The sequence below is a fragment of the Micromesistius poutassou genome (assembly GCF_964030765.1).
Source record: "Micromesistius poutassou genome assembly, chromosome: 12".
NCBI classification, from domain to species: Eukaryota; Metazoa; Chordata; class Actinopteri; order Gadiformes; family Gadidae; genus Micromesistius; species Micromesistius poutassou.
The window spans coordinates 4,971,059-4,988,564 of record NC_140282.1 but is presented as its reverse complement, the minus strand read 5'-3'; the positions used below and the strand labels follow the sequence as shown (position 1 = coordinate 4,988,564).

At 41.4% G+C, this 17,506-nt stretch overlaps 1 protein-coding gene across 1 annotated transcript; it reads right to left on the bottom strand.

Annotated features, from left to right (window-relative positions):
• Window positions 1-681: 681 nt before the first annotated feature.
• Window positions 682-17,180, bottom strand: LOC311356396 (CD82 antigen-like). The gene is made up of 9 exons (XM_084476166.1): window positions 17,040-17,180; window positions 11,061-11,133; window positions 10,701-10,773; window positions 6,487-6,611; window positions 6,313-6,387; window positions 4,654-4,752; window positions 3,610-3,783; window positions 3,155-3,238; window positions 682-1,879 (listed from the first exon to the last, which is right to left on the bottom strand). Exons 2-9 carry the CDS (start codon window positions 11,121-11,123, stop codon window positions 1,802-1,804), a joined length of 771 nt encoding a protein of 256 aa, XP_084332292.1. The 5' UTR covers window positions 11,124-11,133; window positions 17,040-17,180; the 3' UTR covers window positions 682-1,801.
• Window positions 17,181-17,506: the final 326 nt, after the last annotated feature.

Below are 17,506 nucleotides of genomic sequence, written 5' to 3'. Positions count from 1 at the left end.
TGGATGAAAATAAATGTCGACAATTTGTTGCTCTCATATATCAAAAAATGATCATCAGTTGCTGTGTTAATGGGTTTATGCAAATCTTGAAGTGCTCACACACACACACACACACACACACACACACACACACACACACACACACACACACACACACACACACACACACACACACACACACACACACACACACACACACACACACACACACACACACACACACTTTTTCTGGGATTCAAAACAGGGACATTTGTAGTTTGACGATCCAAATATCAACATTATGTTATTGTTTCTGAAGTAAACCATTTGGCAGTGCATACCCAATTGTTTACTATGATGGGTGTTAAGCGTTGGTAAAAGAGCAAAAGGGAATAGGGAATCTGTCTATATTGCATTGATAACCTGTTTATGAAATCAAATAGACATGAGTCTAATGTCCAACTATGCAGAAATGAATATTCATGAGATTGAAGCGAGAACCTTTTGCATAAAATCTTTTGCAAAATCTACTAATGTATTTTGAAAATCCTGGTTTTGGATCGTGATAAATCCTGGAGACCTGGGATTGACCCCAGAAAACAGGGATGTATTGACACTCACACAGAATCTAGAGAATAGTAACTTTAGTAGAAAAAGGTCATAAAGGATTAAAATGAAGACATTTTAAATCAAAAATTAAATCGGTCAATCCAGTTTATTGGAAAAATGTAATGGAATCAATGTCATGAGTATACATTAAATACTGCAGATAGCAAACATAGGTTTGTCCAGGTTTAACAAGTCTTAAACTAAAAGATTATTGGAATGTTTTTTATATATATATATATATATATATATATATATACTGTACACAAAACCAAATATTGTATCCATTACAAAACATAGGTTCACTTAAAGTAAAGAAATATACATAAATGCAGTCCAAATGATTAAACTGTTTTTGTTCAATGAGCTTCTCCTAAAACCATTCTTAAAAGAAAAAAAGATTTCACTCAAACTTTGCAAGCCTGGGTTCAACGTCAATATGAAGTCTTATCGTCACAAAGAACTGTTGACTTTTTAAAATATTATTGCCAAAACCTTTAGAGATTTTCTAGAATAACGTACCCTGTAAACAGAACATTTTATTGGCCCCATTTTAGTAGCATTATTTGAATTACATGCACAAAACTTACTAATTAAAATAAATCTAAAATTACACACATGAATAATGAAAAAAAAAAACATTTAAAAAAAGAGCAACATGCATGTAAGAAAACAATGGCAATATTCAACTTCCACACAAGACTAAAATTATTTAAAATACATGAACTACACAAATAAAAAAAACAAAAAAAAAACTTGGTGATGGCTGATGTTCCAGTTCATTTTCCTATTAATTTGTTCAACTAAGTCTACTTTTGTAACACTATCACAGAGAAACATTTGTCTCATCTTCTTCTTGGAACTTGGAGCTACATAGTCTAAGTGTAGTCTGCCTGAATGTAGCCCATGTGACTACAGTGCAATGCTTACCTTTGAAGTGGCCATTACAACCGCTTAAACATTCTCCACCTTTTTCCACTCTGTCCAGCTTAACCATTTCCTTGTTCTACTTTTCTACTTTACGTATCCAAACCAAATAATATAAAAAAAGATCAGCACCCTGTCAGCACACATTGTCTAAAGTGCTCAATATAAATTGGACAGGAAAACAGTAAGCACTCAAAAACAAATAAAGAATGTCCCGAATTTAACCAAAGAAGGCTGAATAGAAAAATCTCTTTGTCATCATCATACTTCCCCTCTGTGAAACAGAGTTTCAGTATTTTGAAACTTTGGTGTAGTACTCAGTGCGTACATTCTTACACAGGCAAATCGAGAGGATCATTCCCAAAACCTGTAAAAAAGAAAAACAATCAAGTCAACCATTTTCAGCCTCAGATTAAATTAACAACTTTATATGGACACAAAAACACAGGATTTTTCTCAACTGCAAGTAGGTTTCCTCTAACCAAAATACATATGTTGGTTGCTTCCTTATAATTTAGGTACTTTCTTTGTGAAAGTTCTTCACAAAGTAAGTGAAACAGCCTCATGTGACTGAGAAAAAGTCCTGTTGGGCATATGTCTATTTACTGTTGGGAGTGAAGTCAAAGCATCTTTTTTTAAACAATTAAAGACCATTACTACGTAAGATTTTTTATGCCACTAAAAGTGGATCATTTACACACGATGCATGCTTTGCTTCCTACTGAATGGGAAATGTCCTGCACTAGCAATAGGCCTATAACTGCTACTTATTAAGGAAGAATCCTCGCAACTGTAGACACAGTCCATCAAGTCATTTTAAAGGGATGTGATTAAACAGAGACAGCTAACCGAAGATCATTAACTAAACCATCAAAATCCTACACAATGATGAATTTGGGATTCAACTAATCGTCTGAATGTGGGTAAAACAGGCAATCTTCAATTGACATACAACTTTAAAAGGTTCACACCAAAAGCAAAGCGGATATTCTACTTGCGTTATTCGGGCAAGGTTGCTTGCGCGAAACACAAACTTTGCTCACATGGTTGATTCTGCATCACGTGAAAGTAGCAGGAAAGTTCAAATATTTATACTTATAGCCAATGATGAATTTGCATCGTTCGTGCGAGGAGAATCACGCGGAATCCACGTTTCACTACGTGCCATTCAAGCCATCGGTTGGCCGGCAGAAAAAATTCACATCTATTGGCATCTATTTCCGTCTTTGTATGCATTAGCACCACTCCTGCACTTTTGGTGTGGAGGCACGGTAAGGCAACAGAGCAATTATCAAGAAGCCATCTGAAGGGAAAACGTGAATTCACGTGCACCATTATACATGCAGGCAATGATTTGCCATTTTCAATGTGCAGGTTAATGAATGGTTTCTTTTCTTTGGGCTTTTTTAATCTGCAAATTCACACAGATGTTGACATGTGGCTTCTTGTTACGGTCATTTTGAGGGTTTGAAGTTAGAAGTCTATCTCTAGGTCTTAGAGAAATTTGATTTGGTGCCATTAAGTGTGCCAAATTAAGACATATGTACTTTCTGCTTATCCTAGCAAAAAACATAATAAAAACCTATTTGCAGGTGGCATGTTTCCATTTTGTATGTTGCAATGAATCTCCCTCTCACTGTACCTCGATCACAGCCACGCCCAGACAGATCCCTAGGACCACTCCCACGTTGGTGATAAGCCAACCCTCCACACTGGCCGAGCAGCCCTGGAAAAAACACAAAGCAGCCCCTTGTAACCACACAGAGCCAGACAATCAACGATCAATCAAAACCACAGAGCAAACTGGATCTTCACCAAATCACCAGGGATGTGGTGGATATTAAAGGGGTACTGCCACGAGGGATCCGATTCATATGTGTGCTGTGAAATTTGCGGCCTGCAACATCAACTCCCCATGGAACATTGGTCGGACCGTTGCACCATGTGCGTTCTCTCTCTGCAATATCTTTGGAGAAAATGAGTTGATGTTGCAGGCAGCAATTCTTCCAAAACATGCGTAGGAAGGAGTTCTCTCCTATTAGATTGAGTGTGATGCAGAGTGTGATGGGGGTCCCCTTCAAGCGAGCCACTCCTTACCGCATCATACACCGGCCACTCGGATGTCTGGGCCTCACAGAAGCCGCTGTCGGAGGTGTTCCCCGTTGCCAGGGAAATATTCTGGCAGGAGCAGGGGAACAGCAGCTGGGAGCTGTTAACGATGACCATGTTGCCGTTCCAGTCCACGTGACCAGTCCACCCACAGCACTCCATCTGCAGCCAGGAGCCCCGCGGAAGGGTTAGCAAGAGGTTTGGGATGGGAGAGATGTTAGTCGTTTTACATACATGGAAGCTTAAGAGGTAAAGTCAGGACAAGGCCTGAGTCGTTATATTAAAAGCATGCATACAAGGCTTCACTGAGATGGCTTTACTAGCCATGGTCAGGAGAGACCGGGTTTGTTTCAGATCAGGGTTAAGTCATGTCCCCAAAGAAGTCCATGAAATGCGACTGCTGTCAATTGTCGGTGGAACAGACTGATCAAAATATAGGCTTAGCGAAGTTTGCCAATCTTAGCTGTAATCTTGTTTAGTGCTCAGTTGAAATTGGTTTAACCCTTAAGATGGATCTGTGAGATCTGCTTTTCAGCCATTATCCCATACAAAAATAAATCTGAGTGATACAAATAACCAGCCCAATTACGTACTGGATCACTAAAGATATGATGAACAGTTTGAAACAAGGCATTTGATTTGCTGGGAATCACATCACTTGTTTACATTATTATTCTATTTATTCAGTGTTTAACCTAAAGCCATGTGCATCATAATAAACAAATAATTGTTTATTATGAACCATAATTAACCTTGTTTCTTTAGGGTTCTATCCTAAGGAGAGTACTCTTAAAAATGTAAATAGAGTATTACTAGTCTAAAATATACATTGTGATAATTATCAATATCCATCAATATTAAAAAAAACATTTTGACATCATTTCTGGCCATATGGTCCAGCCCTACCTACAGCAGCACTTTAATTTGTATTCACTCCAACATTTAGTGACTTTAGATAACAGTGTGTTCTAAATAAACACATGGTAGACGAGTTTAGGACCCCTGTGAGGCTCTATTCTGGACTCCACTCACCGTCCGCTGGATGTAGTCCCACGCCTGCTCCGTGCTTGAGTTCTTGGCGCCGTAGCTGTCCAGCACCTTGGTCACGATCTTGGACATCTCTGTATTTAACTGAGAGAAAGGGAAAAAAAATACAATTCTACTTAAAGATTTGTCTTTTTGCCCCCGAGACAAAATAAACTACTGAAGTTTAGAATGTTTGTGGTGTACACAATGATACGTCCGCGTTCACTGTTGAACAGAGGATTGAGCGGACTGTGTTTAGGTGGGTCATAATGAAGACTAGATAAAGTCCAATTCTTAATTCATGGCAGGCAAACATTATTTCCAACTGACAGTCCCAAACACTGTCGATATGAATAGCTGGGTCCATGAATAGGACTGCAGGGGCCCCAGTCAGATCGTTGCAAAAGTAACGAAAAAGCAGATCTCCACAAAGCCTTGAAAGTCAATTTGGCAAAGAGCACAGATTAATTCCACAGTGTACTGGCTGCCAATGATTGCAGACAGTAGAGCCTGTCATCCCAGACCGCTGGGTTTTACTGGGAACCATGGGTCTGATCGTGGTTTACGAGGATCCTTAGGACGGATGGATCGGTCAACAAAATGTGGGATTTAACATCTGTTCACACAAAATGCCCTCCGTCTTTCACTAATGAAGTTCCTGTATGTTCAGTTACAATCATCCAGAACAGTGCTTGTGATTTTTCTTTGCATGCTCTTGCGCTCAAGGGCTAATGCTGCCTTGCAATTTCCTTGGAACTTTGCAGAGCATGTGCCTACAAACCACCTCTTTATTTGATTACAATTTGAAGTACTCCTTAAGTTGGAAGCTACCTGAAGCTATCAAACTTACATTAAAGCTCTGCTGTAACCGGGTCGCACGAGGAACACCCAGTATTCATCCACACAGCACTTCAATTATATTTAGCTTTTGTTTTTTCGTTGTGTTATGCAAATAAAACATGTGTTTTTAACCAATTTAACTGTTTCAGAAACTACAAGAAACTTATTTTGTGGCGGCAGCTGTATTTTGAAATGATACACGGTTGCGCTTCAAAGTGGGCATGGCGGTGCAGCGCCACCATTATGTTCTTTGGGGAGAAATTTGCATCTATCAAAAACATGTTTACTACAAATATCATCTTGTTTACCCAGACCCCTCCCCCCATCATGCAGTCCTGCTGATGGGTCTCGAAGGGTCTTATTTTGGACATTTTAATATAACTTACTTTAAAATAATCGATGAAGAAGCAACCATTTGTTGGATGCCAGTTTGACAAAAACTGGCAGCTAACAAGCATCTCGGATCTTAAGCTCAGAGGATCCTTGCCTAATTTTGTTGGTTGCGATTGATCCCACTAAAGTCTGGCTAATTGTGACATGAGCCTAATTCACATCCAAGCACTGCTTCAGTTGACTGAATGCCACAGCTGCACTGGCAGCCAAGTCTTGGGATACAACACGACAACAATAGCAATCTGTATGTCAACTATACTTCAACTGTACACCAGGGGGTGCTAGTCAACCAAATGATGTCACTAATTTAAGTCTTTGATTGACAAGGGCCAAGAGAATGCTGCCCTTTACATGTAACTGGGTTTGGTCAATACCTAACATGAAATGTTTTGAATGAAACAGAAATAATTAAAAGGAAGCGACAGCACTCACCACGTCGTTCTGGAAATAGATGAGTGCACCTGCCGCCACTTGGGCCAATAGGATCAGCAGGAGGCAAGTGAAGTACTGTGGAAAATACAGCAATTATTATTAAAAAAGTATTTATCTTATCTGTATCTAGACATTTGGCCATAACAGAGATTGTTGAGACACACACACACATACCAGGCCCAGCAGACAGCGGATCTCATAAATGGCTCCCAGGCATCCCACGAAGCCCATCAGCATGGAGAAGGCTCCTACACCTATCAGGATGTACGAGGCCGCCTTCAGAGCCAAAGAGGAGTCCTCTGTAAAAATAACACATTCTACATCAGGTTCGTCCTGTCATACATGATTGGGTTAGACATCACATGACTTAAAGATGCAGTGGCGTATAGCCTGCTTAGTAGGCAGATATTCATGTCCAATGTAGTTTCTCATAATGACCAGACCTCGTTGTACTGGAAGTGAATATAGCTATCATCAAGCTATTCCTGTGCCTGTAATGTCCCCACATTAAAAAAAAACATTTATTGTAGGCACTTCTTGACAGCAAGTAGTATAAGTATTATTTGTATTTGGTTGAAAGGCACCTGATCATGGGAAGACACATTGGCACTTTTTACTAAGCATCTTAGCTAGAGAAACAGCCATGACAGCAAAGTACATTTGTAACTAACACTATTAGGGGAAGTGGACCTGTTTACAGAAGGAAAGGCAACTAAAGGCATCTGGACCAGTCAGGTGACGGCCAAAGTACCAGACTTCTTGTCTACAGTGACGATACAAATGCTAACAAACCATCACACCTTTCAATAGGAAAGAGGAAGGGAGCACTTATTAAAAAAAGGCTTATGAAATTAAAGGTCTCATTCCACAGTTTTTTCATTAATTTTGCAGTGGTCACTAGTAGCAATAAATGCCCTGTGAGTCGGTTTTGGTGAAAATAATGCTCTGGTGCTCCTGTTTCACACTGTTCTAGTGTGGTAGTGGAGGTGGGCGGGGAAGAACGACCCGATTTTGGCTCTTATTCATGAGATGCAAATGTCTCGCCTCTGATTGGCTAACAGCACTGTCCGTCACAGAGAAAGGGAGACCGAAAGAGAGACAGAGAGAGAGGGAGAAGGAGAGAGAGATGGAGAAGGAGAACCACTGGGCTCCTTGTGGGTTTCTGGTTGATTGAATGCAGAGAGAAGAGCTGCCTCGGGGCACCGCGTCCGGGGGACCCCCCCGTCAATCAACCAGAAACCCACAGAAAACCCAGAAACCCACAAGAAGGAACCCCACAAGTGGCTGGTCCCCGCGGTCGCCGTGCACCGGCCGAGCTCCCGGACTCCGGCGGTGCACTCCCGCGGGCACGGGGAGTGAATACAATACAACAGCCGCGGTGCCCCGAGGCGGCTTTTATTTCGGCCAGGGCATGGCCGCCGGGAGACCACGACCGCGGGGACCAGCTGCCGTGCACCGCGCCCGGGAGCTCAGCTCCGGCCGCCGTGGTGCCCCGAGGCGGCTCTTCTTTCTGTATTCAATCGCCGTGCCCGAGCCACGTAAATGTTGAACTAGTGGTAATGTCCGATCCAACCATTTGTTCCCCAACTCTTGTTTCTTGGTCAAGAGATGGAACGTTGCGTCTTGTTATAGCCACAAATAGCACAGGCACAAACTCAATGCTGTCTTCCCGTTGGCCGTCGCAAGCCAAGGTTGTGTGAGGCCATGAATACTAATTCACCAACTGACGTCAGTTGGTGAGGCTTTTCGAATCCGCTCGTTTGTGCGTCTATTTTCTTACATTTGCTAATGCAGGCAATCGAGGTAGGAGAACGTTTTCACGTTCAGCATGCATATCTAACTCCGAGTGACCTATCGTATTTCAAAAGGAGGATTAATAAATGGTTTTCCGTGGAATGAGACCTGCAGCAACTACGTACATGTATTAGCACTAGCTCAATCTCGACTGCTTCAGAATTTCTGTGGGTGGTTACGAACCAACCAAGTGGGCAGGCCCATGAATAATAATTTGACAACGCTACATAGCAGTGTCACCTTATCCAGATTGGCTAATTTTTTCTGCCTTTTTCCTTTCATTGGCTATTGCATACAGCAGACAAACTGCATAGATTTCAAACTTACCACAGGTCACAAACTTATTCTGACCTATGTTATTTAACAAACAATAGGAAAAATGGGATTTTAATGGCATGGGATCTTTAACAAGTTATAACGTAAAGGAGGTTACATAATTTGTGATATTATTATAAGGACACATTTATAGAGATTCATGAAAAACAGCACCTGTGTGTGTCACACGGACCTACACAACAAGGTAAGAAAGCAGCACTGATTACAGAGGTCTAGAGAGATTGTTAGCGTAGGATACTGTGACTCAACTCCATAGCAGTAATACGCCCAAGCAACCCAAAGACTCCTGAGGTAACACATAACGAGGGTACTGCAATAGGGAATCTAGAAAGCAGTAAAAGCACTGCACTCCAAAAGCCTGGCCAGTTCAACAGATCTGTTCGAGGAAAATACTTTTTTCCCCTGAATGGAATACCATCCAAAACAGATTTGAAATTGCATTAGTCTGCAATCAGATGGTCATGCCTACTGTGTAATCAATTAAAAACAAGGGTCCAAAAACATGCCAAACCCGCTCGCTACTTCTACACAGATCCCCTGTGGTTTAGGGAGGTAGCTATCGTGAGACACAACAGCATTAAAGATGCCAGTTATGTGGGAAGCATTAAATCACAGACCCTAGGGGAGGAAACTTATGAGACTAGAGTCAGGAAAGTTTACAGTCCCTCTTGATATTCCATAAACACTACTGCCGAATAACACCAATTAAACAGTCGGACTGTTCATGTACAACTGAAATTACACACACACACACACACACACACACACACACACACACACACACACACACACACACACACACACACACACACACACACACACACACACACACACACACACACACACACACACACACACACACACAATATTGTAATGAGGTGCATAAAGGTGGATCCATTTGGGAATAGGTTTAGCTGTTCCCATATGCTTGCGCACATGTGCACATTTGCAAAAATGGTGACGTGGGACAGCTTCCTACGGATTCGATCACCACCCTCACCCGATTGGTGTATTTGAGAAAACAGAGGACCCTTTAATGCTACGGCCTGTGTTTCATTCACATCGCGCAACCACCATAGTCATCCCACAATCCAGCGGTTTCAAGTTTGAGTCACTGCAGGCCTTGGGAAAGACAATAACAACAACAACAAAGTGGGCTAAAAAGAAGCAGCAGCAGCAGCAGCAGCAGGATGACATCATCCATTGCGTCAAGCTGGGCCAAGCTCATTGGTTCACCACTGTGCTCATCATGCTGAGCCAAGCTCATTGGTTCACCACTGTGCTCATCCTGCTGGGCCAAGCTCACTGGTTCACCCATGTGTTCATAATGCTAGGCCAGGCTCACTGGATCACCACTGTGCTCATTCTGAAACGTGCCATTGATCGCACAATCAATACATCTCATTTAACAGCAGATGAACAAGCAATCCACTGTACTTTAACGCACTACTACGTGTGGTTCATGTTGAATGACACCCAGTACTCAGAACCCTCTCTCTTAGTGTGTGGATGTGTTGGCAGCGGGCACTGATGAGTAAGGGACTGAGGGTGCTGGGCTGATGTGATGCATGCTGGGAGCAGAGCAGAAAGAGGCCAGTGTCTGTCTGTAGGACACCTGCAACACACACACACACACACACACACACACACACACACACACACACACACACACACACACACACACACACACACAAATATTCTGTTGCCTCTTAAATGATCTGTATAATGTGTCACATAAACTAATGTGCACTTCTTGAGCATAAGACAAGAGCAAGAAAGCGAGAGAAAGAAACAAAGAGATTGAAAACGGGTTGAGCGAGTTGTTCCCTTGGGCCGTTGTTTCCAAACTGTGTGCTGCCCTACATGCACTCTACAAGTGGATAGCAAATCCTCTTGTGCCATTTGTTGCCTATTCTGTATTCCATACAAAAAACGCTGCATTTACAGTTACCAAAAATGACATCATCGCGGCTCCCACGCATTATCCATACAATCATTCGTCGCATGTTGCGCAGATATTGCCGCATTTCACAGAGAATGTGCCAACTGCCTTCCAAATCATAGATGTTTATCAGCCATATTTAATAACAACACGAGGAGAACCTAGAAAGGTTACTACCAACCACAGTTTTACAATTCAATACTTTTCATGTTCAGTGCCCCCTATTGTTTAGGAGAATATCGCTAATTTTGAAAAAGCACATACAATAATAGACAGACAAAGAAAATAGATTGCCAAGTTGAAAACAGGCACTTACGCAGGACAGCTATGAAGCTCTGATTGTCTAAAAGGAGCCAAAGACCGAAGCCCATGATGACGGCCCCGAACAGCTGTGGAAAAGAGGAAGAGGTGCCTTTAGCAGGGGTGCAGAATGTCTGGAACATACTTACTACACATCAGAGACAGAGAGAATGTGATGGGTCAAAGTTGGGTCTAACTTTGGCCTTTTTCTTTGCCACAGATTAGAATACAGAATCAGAATACATTAGATACATTCATTTCCACATTAGAGTAAGGGAGGGCTGAGTGAGAGAAGATACTCGTGTACAGAACAGGTCATTATTACTCATTTTCACACAAGGTCACGTATGGATGGCTGGCATAATAGAAAACTCACGAAGAAGATCAGGTTGAAGACGAAGAGGAAGTACTTGGTGACTCTGGTACAGCCTTCCCCCATGGTGCTGGTTCTGTAGAAACAGGAAACCAGAGAGTTATGTTTCAAAAGTACACATACAGACAGGTTGAGAGCACGCAGTACAAGGGCCCTGGCCCACAAGGGAAATGAGTACATGATGGGAGTTCAGACTTGTAGAACCAACTCTCCTGTATGTCTGCCAGTGTATTAGGGCTGTTCAATACCGGAAAGAACATGCAGTAACGAAAGTTGGTGAAGCAGGACAGAGAGATAGCTTTCAATTTAATTTGTATATATATATATATATATAGATCCCAGAATAACCTACATATGCATTCTGAATGGGATTGTTTTAATATCAAATCCATTGCATTGAGTGTATTATTCAAAATAAGTCACAAAAATCACTCATGTACCGACACAGGATATGGGATCAGTAAAAAAAGCAGACACAAAACTGCATCCCTATGTGATGTGCACGTTCCTATTGCCGTCACAAAAGAAAAACAAAACAGGCGAGAAGGTGTCCGCGAATGTGTGTATGTGCATGTGTGTGTGTGATATGGATTTGCTGTGCGAATGAGCTTGATGTGAAGCAGTGGTGACAGATGCAAAGGAAACACTGATCTACATTGGCTAAGCTGGCCTGGATGTTCGCGATAGGGGCTGGAGCAGTTAAATCTCTGGGATTACACTCTACACCAGCCATAATAATTAAACATACAATACGAGTTAAGTCCGAACAGCAAAGTGTGAACAGAGTTGTGCACAGAGTTGTGCACAGGCCAGGCATAGCCCCTCTGTCTCCCCTCTGTCAGTTAAAAATAAAGAATTAACTTTGTTAGAGCCAAAGCTAGGCAGTATCTCAGCAGTATCTAAGCAGTAGCTCGCTTCATTGTAGTCTTTCTTTCTGACCAGCCTGAAAGAAAGAAAAAGACTATGCTCCATTGCCACCGCTGCATGCTCCCTTATTCCATAAGCATTATCTCCTTCTACAGTCAATCATGTGCAGTGCCCCTTTTAGTAGTGTGCACTAAATGTACAGATGTTACAGAGTTATGAAGTGATGGTTCAATAGCCTAGTTTTTTTGCGCTGGATGGGCGCTGTGCCCGGGCAGCCAAAAAAGCCAATATTCCCACTGCTGGAAGTAGGTTAGTGTTACAACATGGCTTATGTTCCACTTCTACTCTGGATGGTCTGTTTGGGATTAGTGGACACCCTGTGACGAGAGGCGTGTGTGTAGCTATGTATGCAAGCATGTACTGTATGTATGAACCTGTTCTTGCAGGCGCGAAAGGAAAGAGAAAGAGAAAATACTACTTGCCTTTGGATGAACAAGAAAATGTAAACTTGCATTTTTCCAAACCTGAACCTGTAACTTTTTAACCGCCACTATTTACTCTATTAAAAAACAATGGATCTAGAAAGTTATATTAAGCATACAATGCTCCCAAACATGTCAATCCATTCAGGAAATGTATTAATAATTGTTTTTATTCGGGTCCGCTTTTACTCCCACTGTGGGAAAAACTCATACACAATAATTATCTGAAAAGGATATAGCTGTAAATGTATAGCAGCTCAAACCACTAGAGTGTGCTGTTGGGAAAGCATACATAGTGCAGGTTTAAGTTAGGATGCACATCTGGAAGTCCCACAAAAAGTGACAGAACCGAAGAGTGGCCATCTACTGCTCATGAAAATAAGGGAAATACATCTCTAATGTATGCATATTGAAATAAAAATATATTTCCATATTTGATGTGACAGCAGACTAATTAAAATAGATAATACTGGGCCGACAGTACAGTCTATATCAGGTCATACAAAAGTACAGAGACATGGGATGGTCAGGTGAAATATAACTAAACTGAAGTACTTTTAGTAACTCAATCTGATACTGTCAATGGTTTGCTCATTTTGGCCTAGCTGTGGTCATATTGTCAATAAATAGGAATTCCAAAGTAGTAGATTATAACCAGACACATTTTTAAAATGTTGAATATATTGTTTTAGCTCAGGAAGTATTTAAAATGCAATACTTATCCAGCTAAATACATTCATATCTAATAGGATGAAATGAACCCGAGTAGTGTGTTTCTGTTCCACTTGAAGAGAAGCTAAGGAAATTCTATACATGGCTTGTTTTAGCAGTTTAACAAAAGGTTTTTTTAACATAGTTTGAAAACAAAACTCTTTCCATCAAATGTGCTATCTTATAAGCCTGAAACACATTTCAAGTCTTCATTATGCAGGATACTTGGAAGTAATAATGTCTTATCAAACAAAACATTGTTGTAAAATATAAAAAGAGGGTTAACCATCCCTAGTGTCACAATAGATGGCAAGTACAGCAATTACATTTGAGAGAGAACAATGTTACTGGCCAATTAAAAACATGATGCTGCCATTGACTAATCCACTCAGGACTGTGAGTCTCTGTTGATCTTGTCCCTTTAAATGAACATTAACTCTTTTGTTCTTTGAAAGACTCACCGTCCAGGTGAGTTTATGTAAAATCAAACTGTTAATGATTGTGGACTCCTAAAACCATTGGTGTTTAATAACACAGCAGTGAAGCATAAGGCTGGCTCTCGTCCCAAAACTCTTACTTGAATAATTGTTCTCCATTTCTATGATCAAGAAAAAACGTCAATGCAATGTGTTGCCTGTGTGAGGTCTTTCTTGTGTGAGGTCAGTTCCCATTTCATAGGAGGAAGAGGAATCTATCTTATCTATGAAATTAGTGAAACTATGTAGAAACCAGGCCACGTCACATGGCAACCCAGCCACCTCTAAGATTGTTTTATGTGTTTTATGTTTTATATGTTTCCTTTATGGATCAGGACAAACAAGCCTTTCCATTCCGCTGTCTGTTGTTTCTGCTTGATCTGTGAACCCCACCACACTCCGTATTGAGCTGTACCAGGCACCGCCACCACACCAGCACACTTGCACTGAATGACGCCAGAGGGGGGGGGGGGGGGTATTAATGTGTTTACTAAGATAAAAGTAGAGTTTTTATGTTTGCATGGTTCATTGTACTTTCCAATGATGACGTTGAGTTCAGCGATAACATCAGTCTGATGAGGTATTCAGAATCTTTGTTCAACCCTCACAGTCTTACAGATTCACTAGGCTATAACAAGGGGAGGTCAAATATTCTACAGCCATGATTGCTATGTGATCTGCCTGTGATCTGACCTGAATCAGTCAACTCTTGTAAAAACAAAAAAGAAAAGGCCAATGATCAAAAAAGATAATCATAAATCCTAGCTCTGTGATTGGCACATAAGTGGGGTGTAGAACTAGACACTTCAACAAATTAAGAGGAGTCCTAAGCCTTGTTTGCCATAGCATGTGGAAACTGGGGAGAAGGTGAATGACCTAGAGTAAATTGACTAATCATGTGTCTTGTTCTTTACCATGACACAGCTCAAGGGCCCGGTGCTTTGGAAGTGCTGGGGACACAAGGAGCCCAGAAAACACTAAAGGATATCCTTGACAACCACTTTGTGTGGTCTTGGGTTTTTCATTTGCTTTGGTGATTCCTACAAATAAAAAATAACCCATTTCCACCATTCGGTCACTGAATATTTTAAAAACATCAATGATTTTTCCAGTTTGCTGTGTAAGTGTACGTTCAACCCACCAATGCATTGTTTTTTGGTTTTCTTTCTATAGTTGAGTCGGCTCACGTTTACACCTAAAGAAAACAGCACCAGCATTAACTTGGAAGCAGACAGAGAGAGACCACCATTTTCAAGTGAACTTGAGTTTGTTTGGTCCACAACGGAGTTCGAATGAGCTTTCACTCTGCCCCAAACAAACCTTCTATCGGAGAAAACGCTCCAGAGTTCGATTCAAATGGACCCAAACAGCTCAGGTGTGAAAGCACCCTTATAATAACAATCTGAGACCGACAATTTTAGTCACTGGCTACAAGCTCTTTTAGCAGACGTCCATTGACAAGGTTTAAGGGTAACTGCCATTACAACTGCTAACAGGCTGCAATGCCTTAAACACTCCAGGGTCCAGGTGAAGAAATCTTGCAGTTATCCTTAAACAGGTGGTCATTTCAAGAAATGTGCCAAGGAAATAAATGTAGTACTGTCTACAACGCAATGCTTGTATGTTTTTAATCAACATGTGGACGGACACACACACACACACACACACACACACACACACACACACACACACACACACACACACACACACACACACACACACACACACACACACACACACACACACACACACACACACACACACACACACACAGTAGCAGTAGCAAGCATCCCAGCATGAGATAATATGGACCCCATTCTTGTTGTCTCCCCTCTCGTCTCGTAAGAGCGAAGGACAGGGGCCCTACATAGAGTGGCCCCCTAAAACAATGGCAGCTTTTAGACTGAATGTTCTTTTTGGGCAACAAAGGAACAAATTGACCCAATTAGAGAGGACTCCAGCTTCACATTTCCTCCACACAATAACATTCTCAACAAAAAACACTCAACCATTTCTAGCCTGAAACCTCAACCAGCTCAGTTGTTTACATTTAGTCTCTTGACACCTGATTCCTACTTAATCTGCATTATGGAAAATGTTTAGCTATCCAGATTGTTTTTGGAGAACCAGTTCCACGATGGGAATTATGAGGGGCGGGGATTCTCATAATGGAAGGGTAGGGCCTGGGCTTATCAACGTGTAACCCGCCTGTCGAAACCCATACCACCACGACCACTTCCACCCCTCATTGAGTGAGTTCTCAGACAATCCCCTTCAGCCACACCTGGTAAAAAACAGCCTGTCAACTTTCATGATGAATGTAAGCACACCAAGATTCACAAAAACAAAGGTCTGAAAGCTTGTTCTTCTCCTGATCCTGAGCTCATGAGTTAAGAGCCTGAAGAGTCCAAATAAATACTGAAAAGCAAACAGCCACTTCACGTCACAACATTGGCATTTTGTTTCGTATGACCTATTAGGTGTGCAAGTGGTTACCGGTGCTCTTTGCTCCATAATAACCTGAAGGGCAATTCCATTAAACAGGGCAGACTGGTTATGAATATCCCCAGATCTCTATTGAGTGGAGTTCTCCAGAAAAAGTGTACTCAAAAAAACAACGACCCAGGTTACTTGTAGGCTAAGATATCGCCTATTCCAGTCACATTCTACGTTGTGAACAATATTGAGCTTCAAGACATGACTGTTTAAAGAGCACCAATCAGTGTGTAGACAACACATCCAGAAATTACAAATGATCCGATCCTGACATTAGTGGAGACATTACCATTAGGCTTTATCTTCAAAGTACTTTATTCTCAAATATGAATTATACGTTGTCAAATATCGGTAGGCCTATATTTAGTCAGATATTAAAATTATTACGAGTCTGGCAAATGTGTCACTGGCTATATTAAATCAGGCTAAAAATATTACAATCTTATAAATCAATAAATCTATAACAAAGAGCTGTCCTTCATGAAAATCAACTTGATTCTAGATAGGCCTACTGACCTATTAAAAACACTTACATCATTAGGATTAGGTATTAAAATAAACGCCGGTTACAACGTGCCCCACCGCTCATATTGTCAACTGCCTAAAACGAAATCTAGAGTACATTCCCATGTACAGAAATGTAATGATGGACTCTCTGACCAACAGCAGAGCTACGTCTGCAGTTCAACGCGTAGTCCTACATTACTTCCACACGTGCCACATCACCAGTCATGTTTAGTTATCCAAATACAATATTCAAAATAAAAGGCTTATATCATGAACACCCGACAACAACTTCACTAGCCCTTCGTCGCTGCAACAATTTGTACACGAACTCACACCAGGCTACACGTTAAATGTAAGAGAAACTAACAGCGAACCGTCTGTAAAAGTTTAAAGTCGCCTGTAATTAGGTAAAGGTTGAGTTTGACTTCCGTCCAGCTACTTACATCTTTGCGTCAAGTTAAGGAGAAAGTTGATAACAGTGTGCTTTCCGTGTCCTGAGAGAACTGGACTCCAACTCGGACTCGATGACCTCCTAGACAGCCAGAACAATAAAGCGTACTCTGAACTGAAGTGAACACAACCACACGGAGCACGCGAGTCTCTCTGTGCTCGGGTCCCCTCCACCATGTGGTAGATATGGGAATTTACATGTCATATGCCCCTCTTTAACCCCTAAATCCCCCTCGCAGTCAAGAGGAATTATCGTAGACCTAAACTCGTTGGATTAACACAATAGCCTTCTCAGTAGTGACAATTTGATGGTTTTGTGGGTGAGGGGAGACTACAGTATGTATCATAATAAAACATGCCAAGGAACAAAGCAAGAATCGAAGAAGAATCAAAGACAGATTTGTTGATGTTAAATGCAATTTAATGTAACCTTTGTGTGCTAACTTTTTTTTTAAATTAT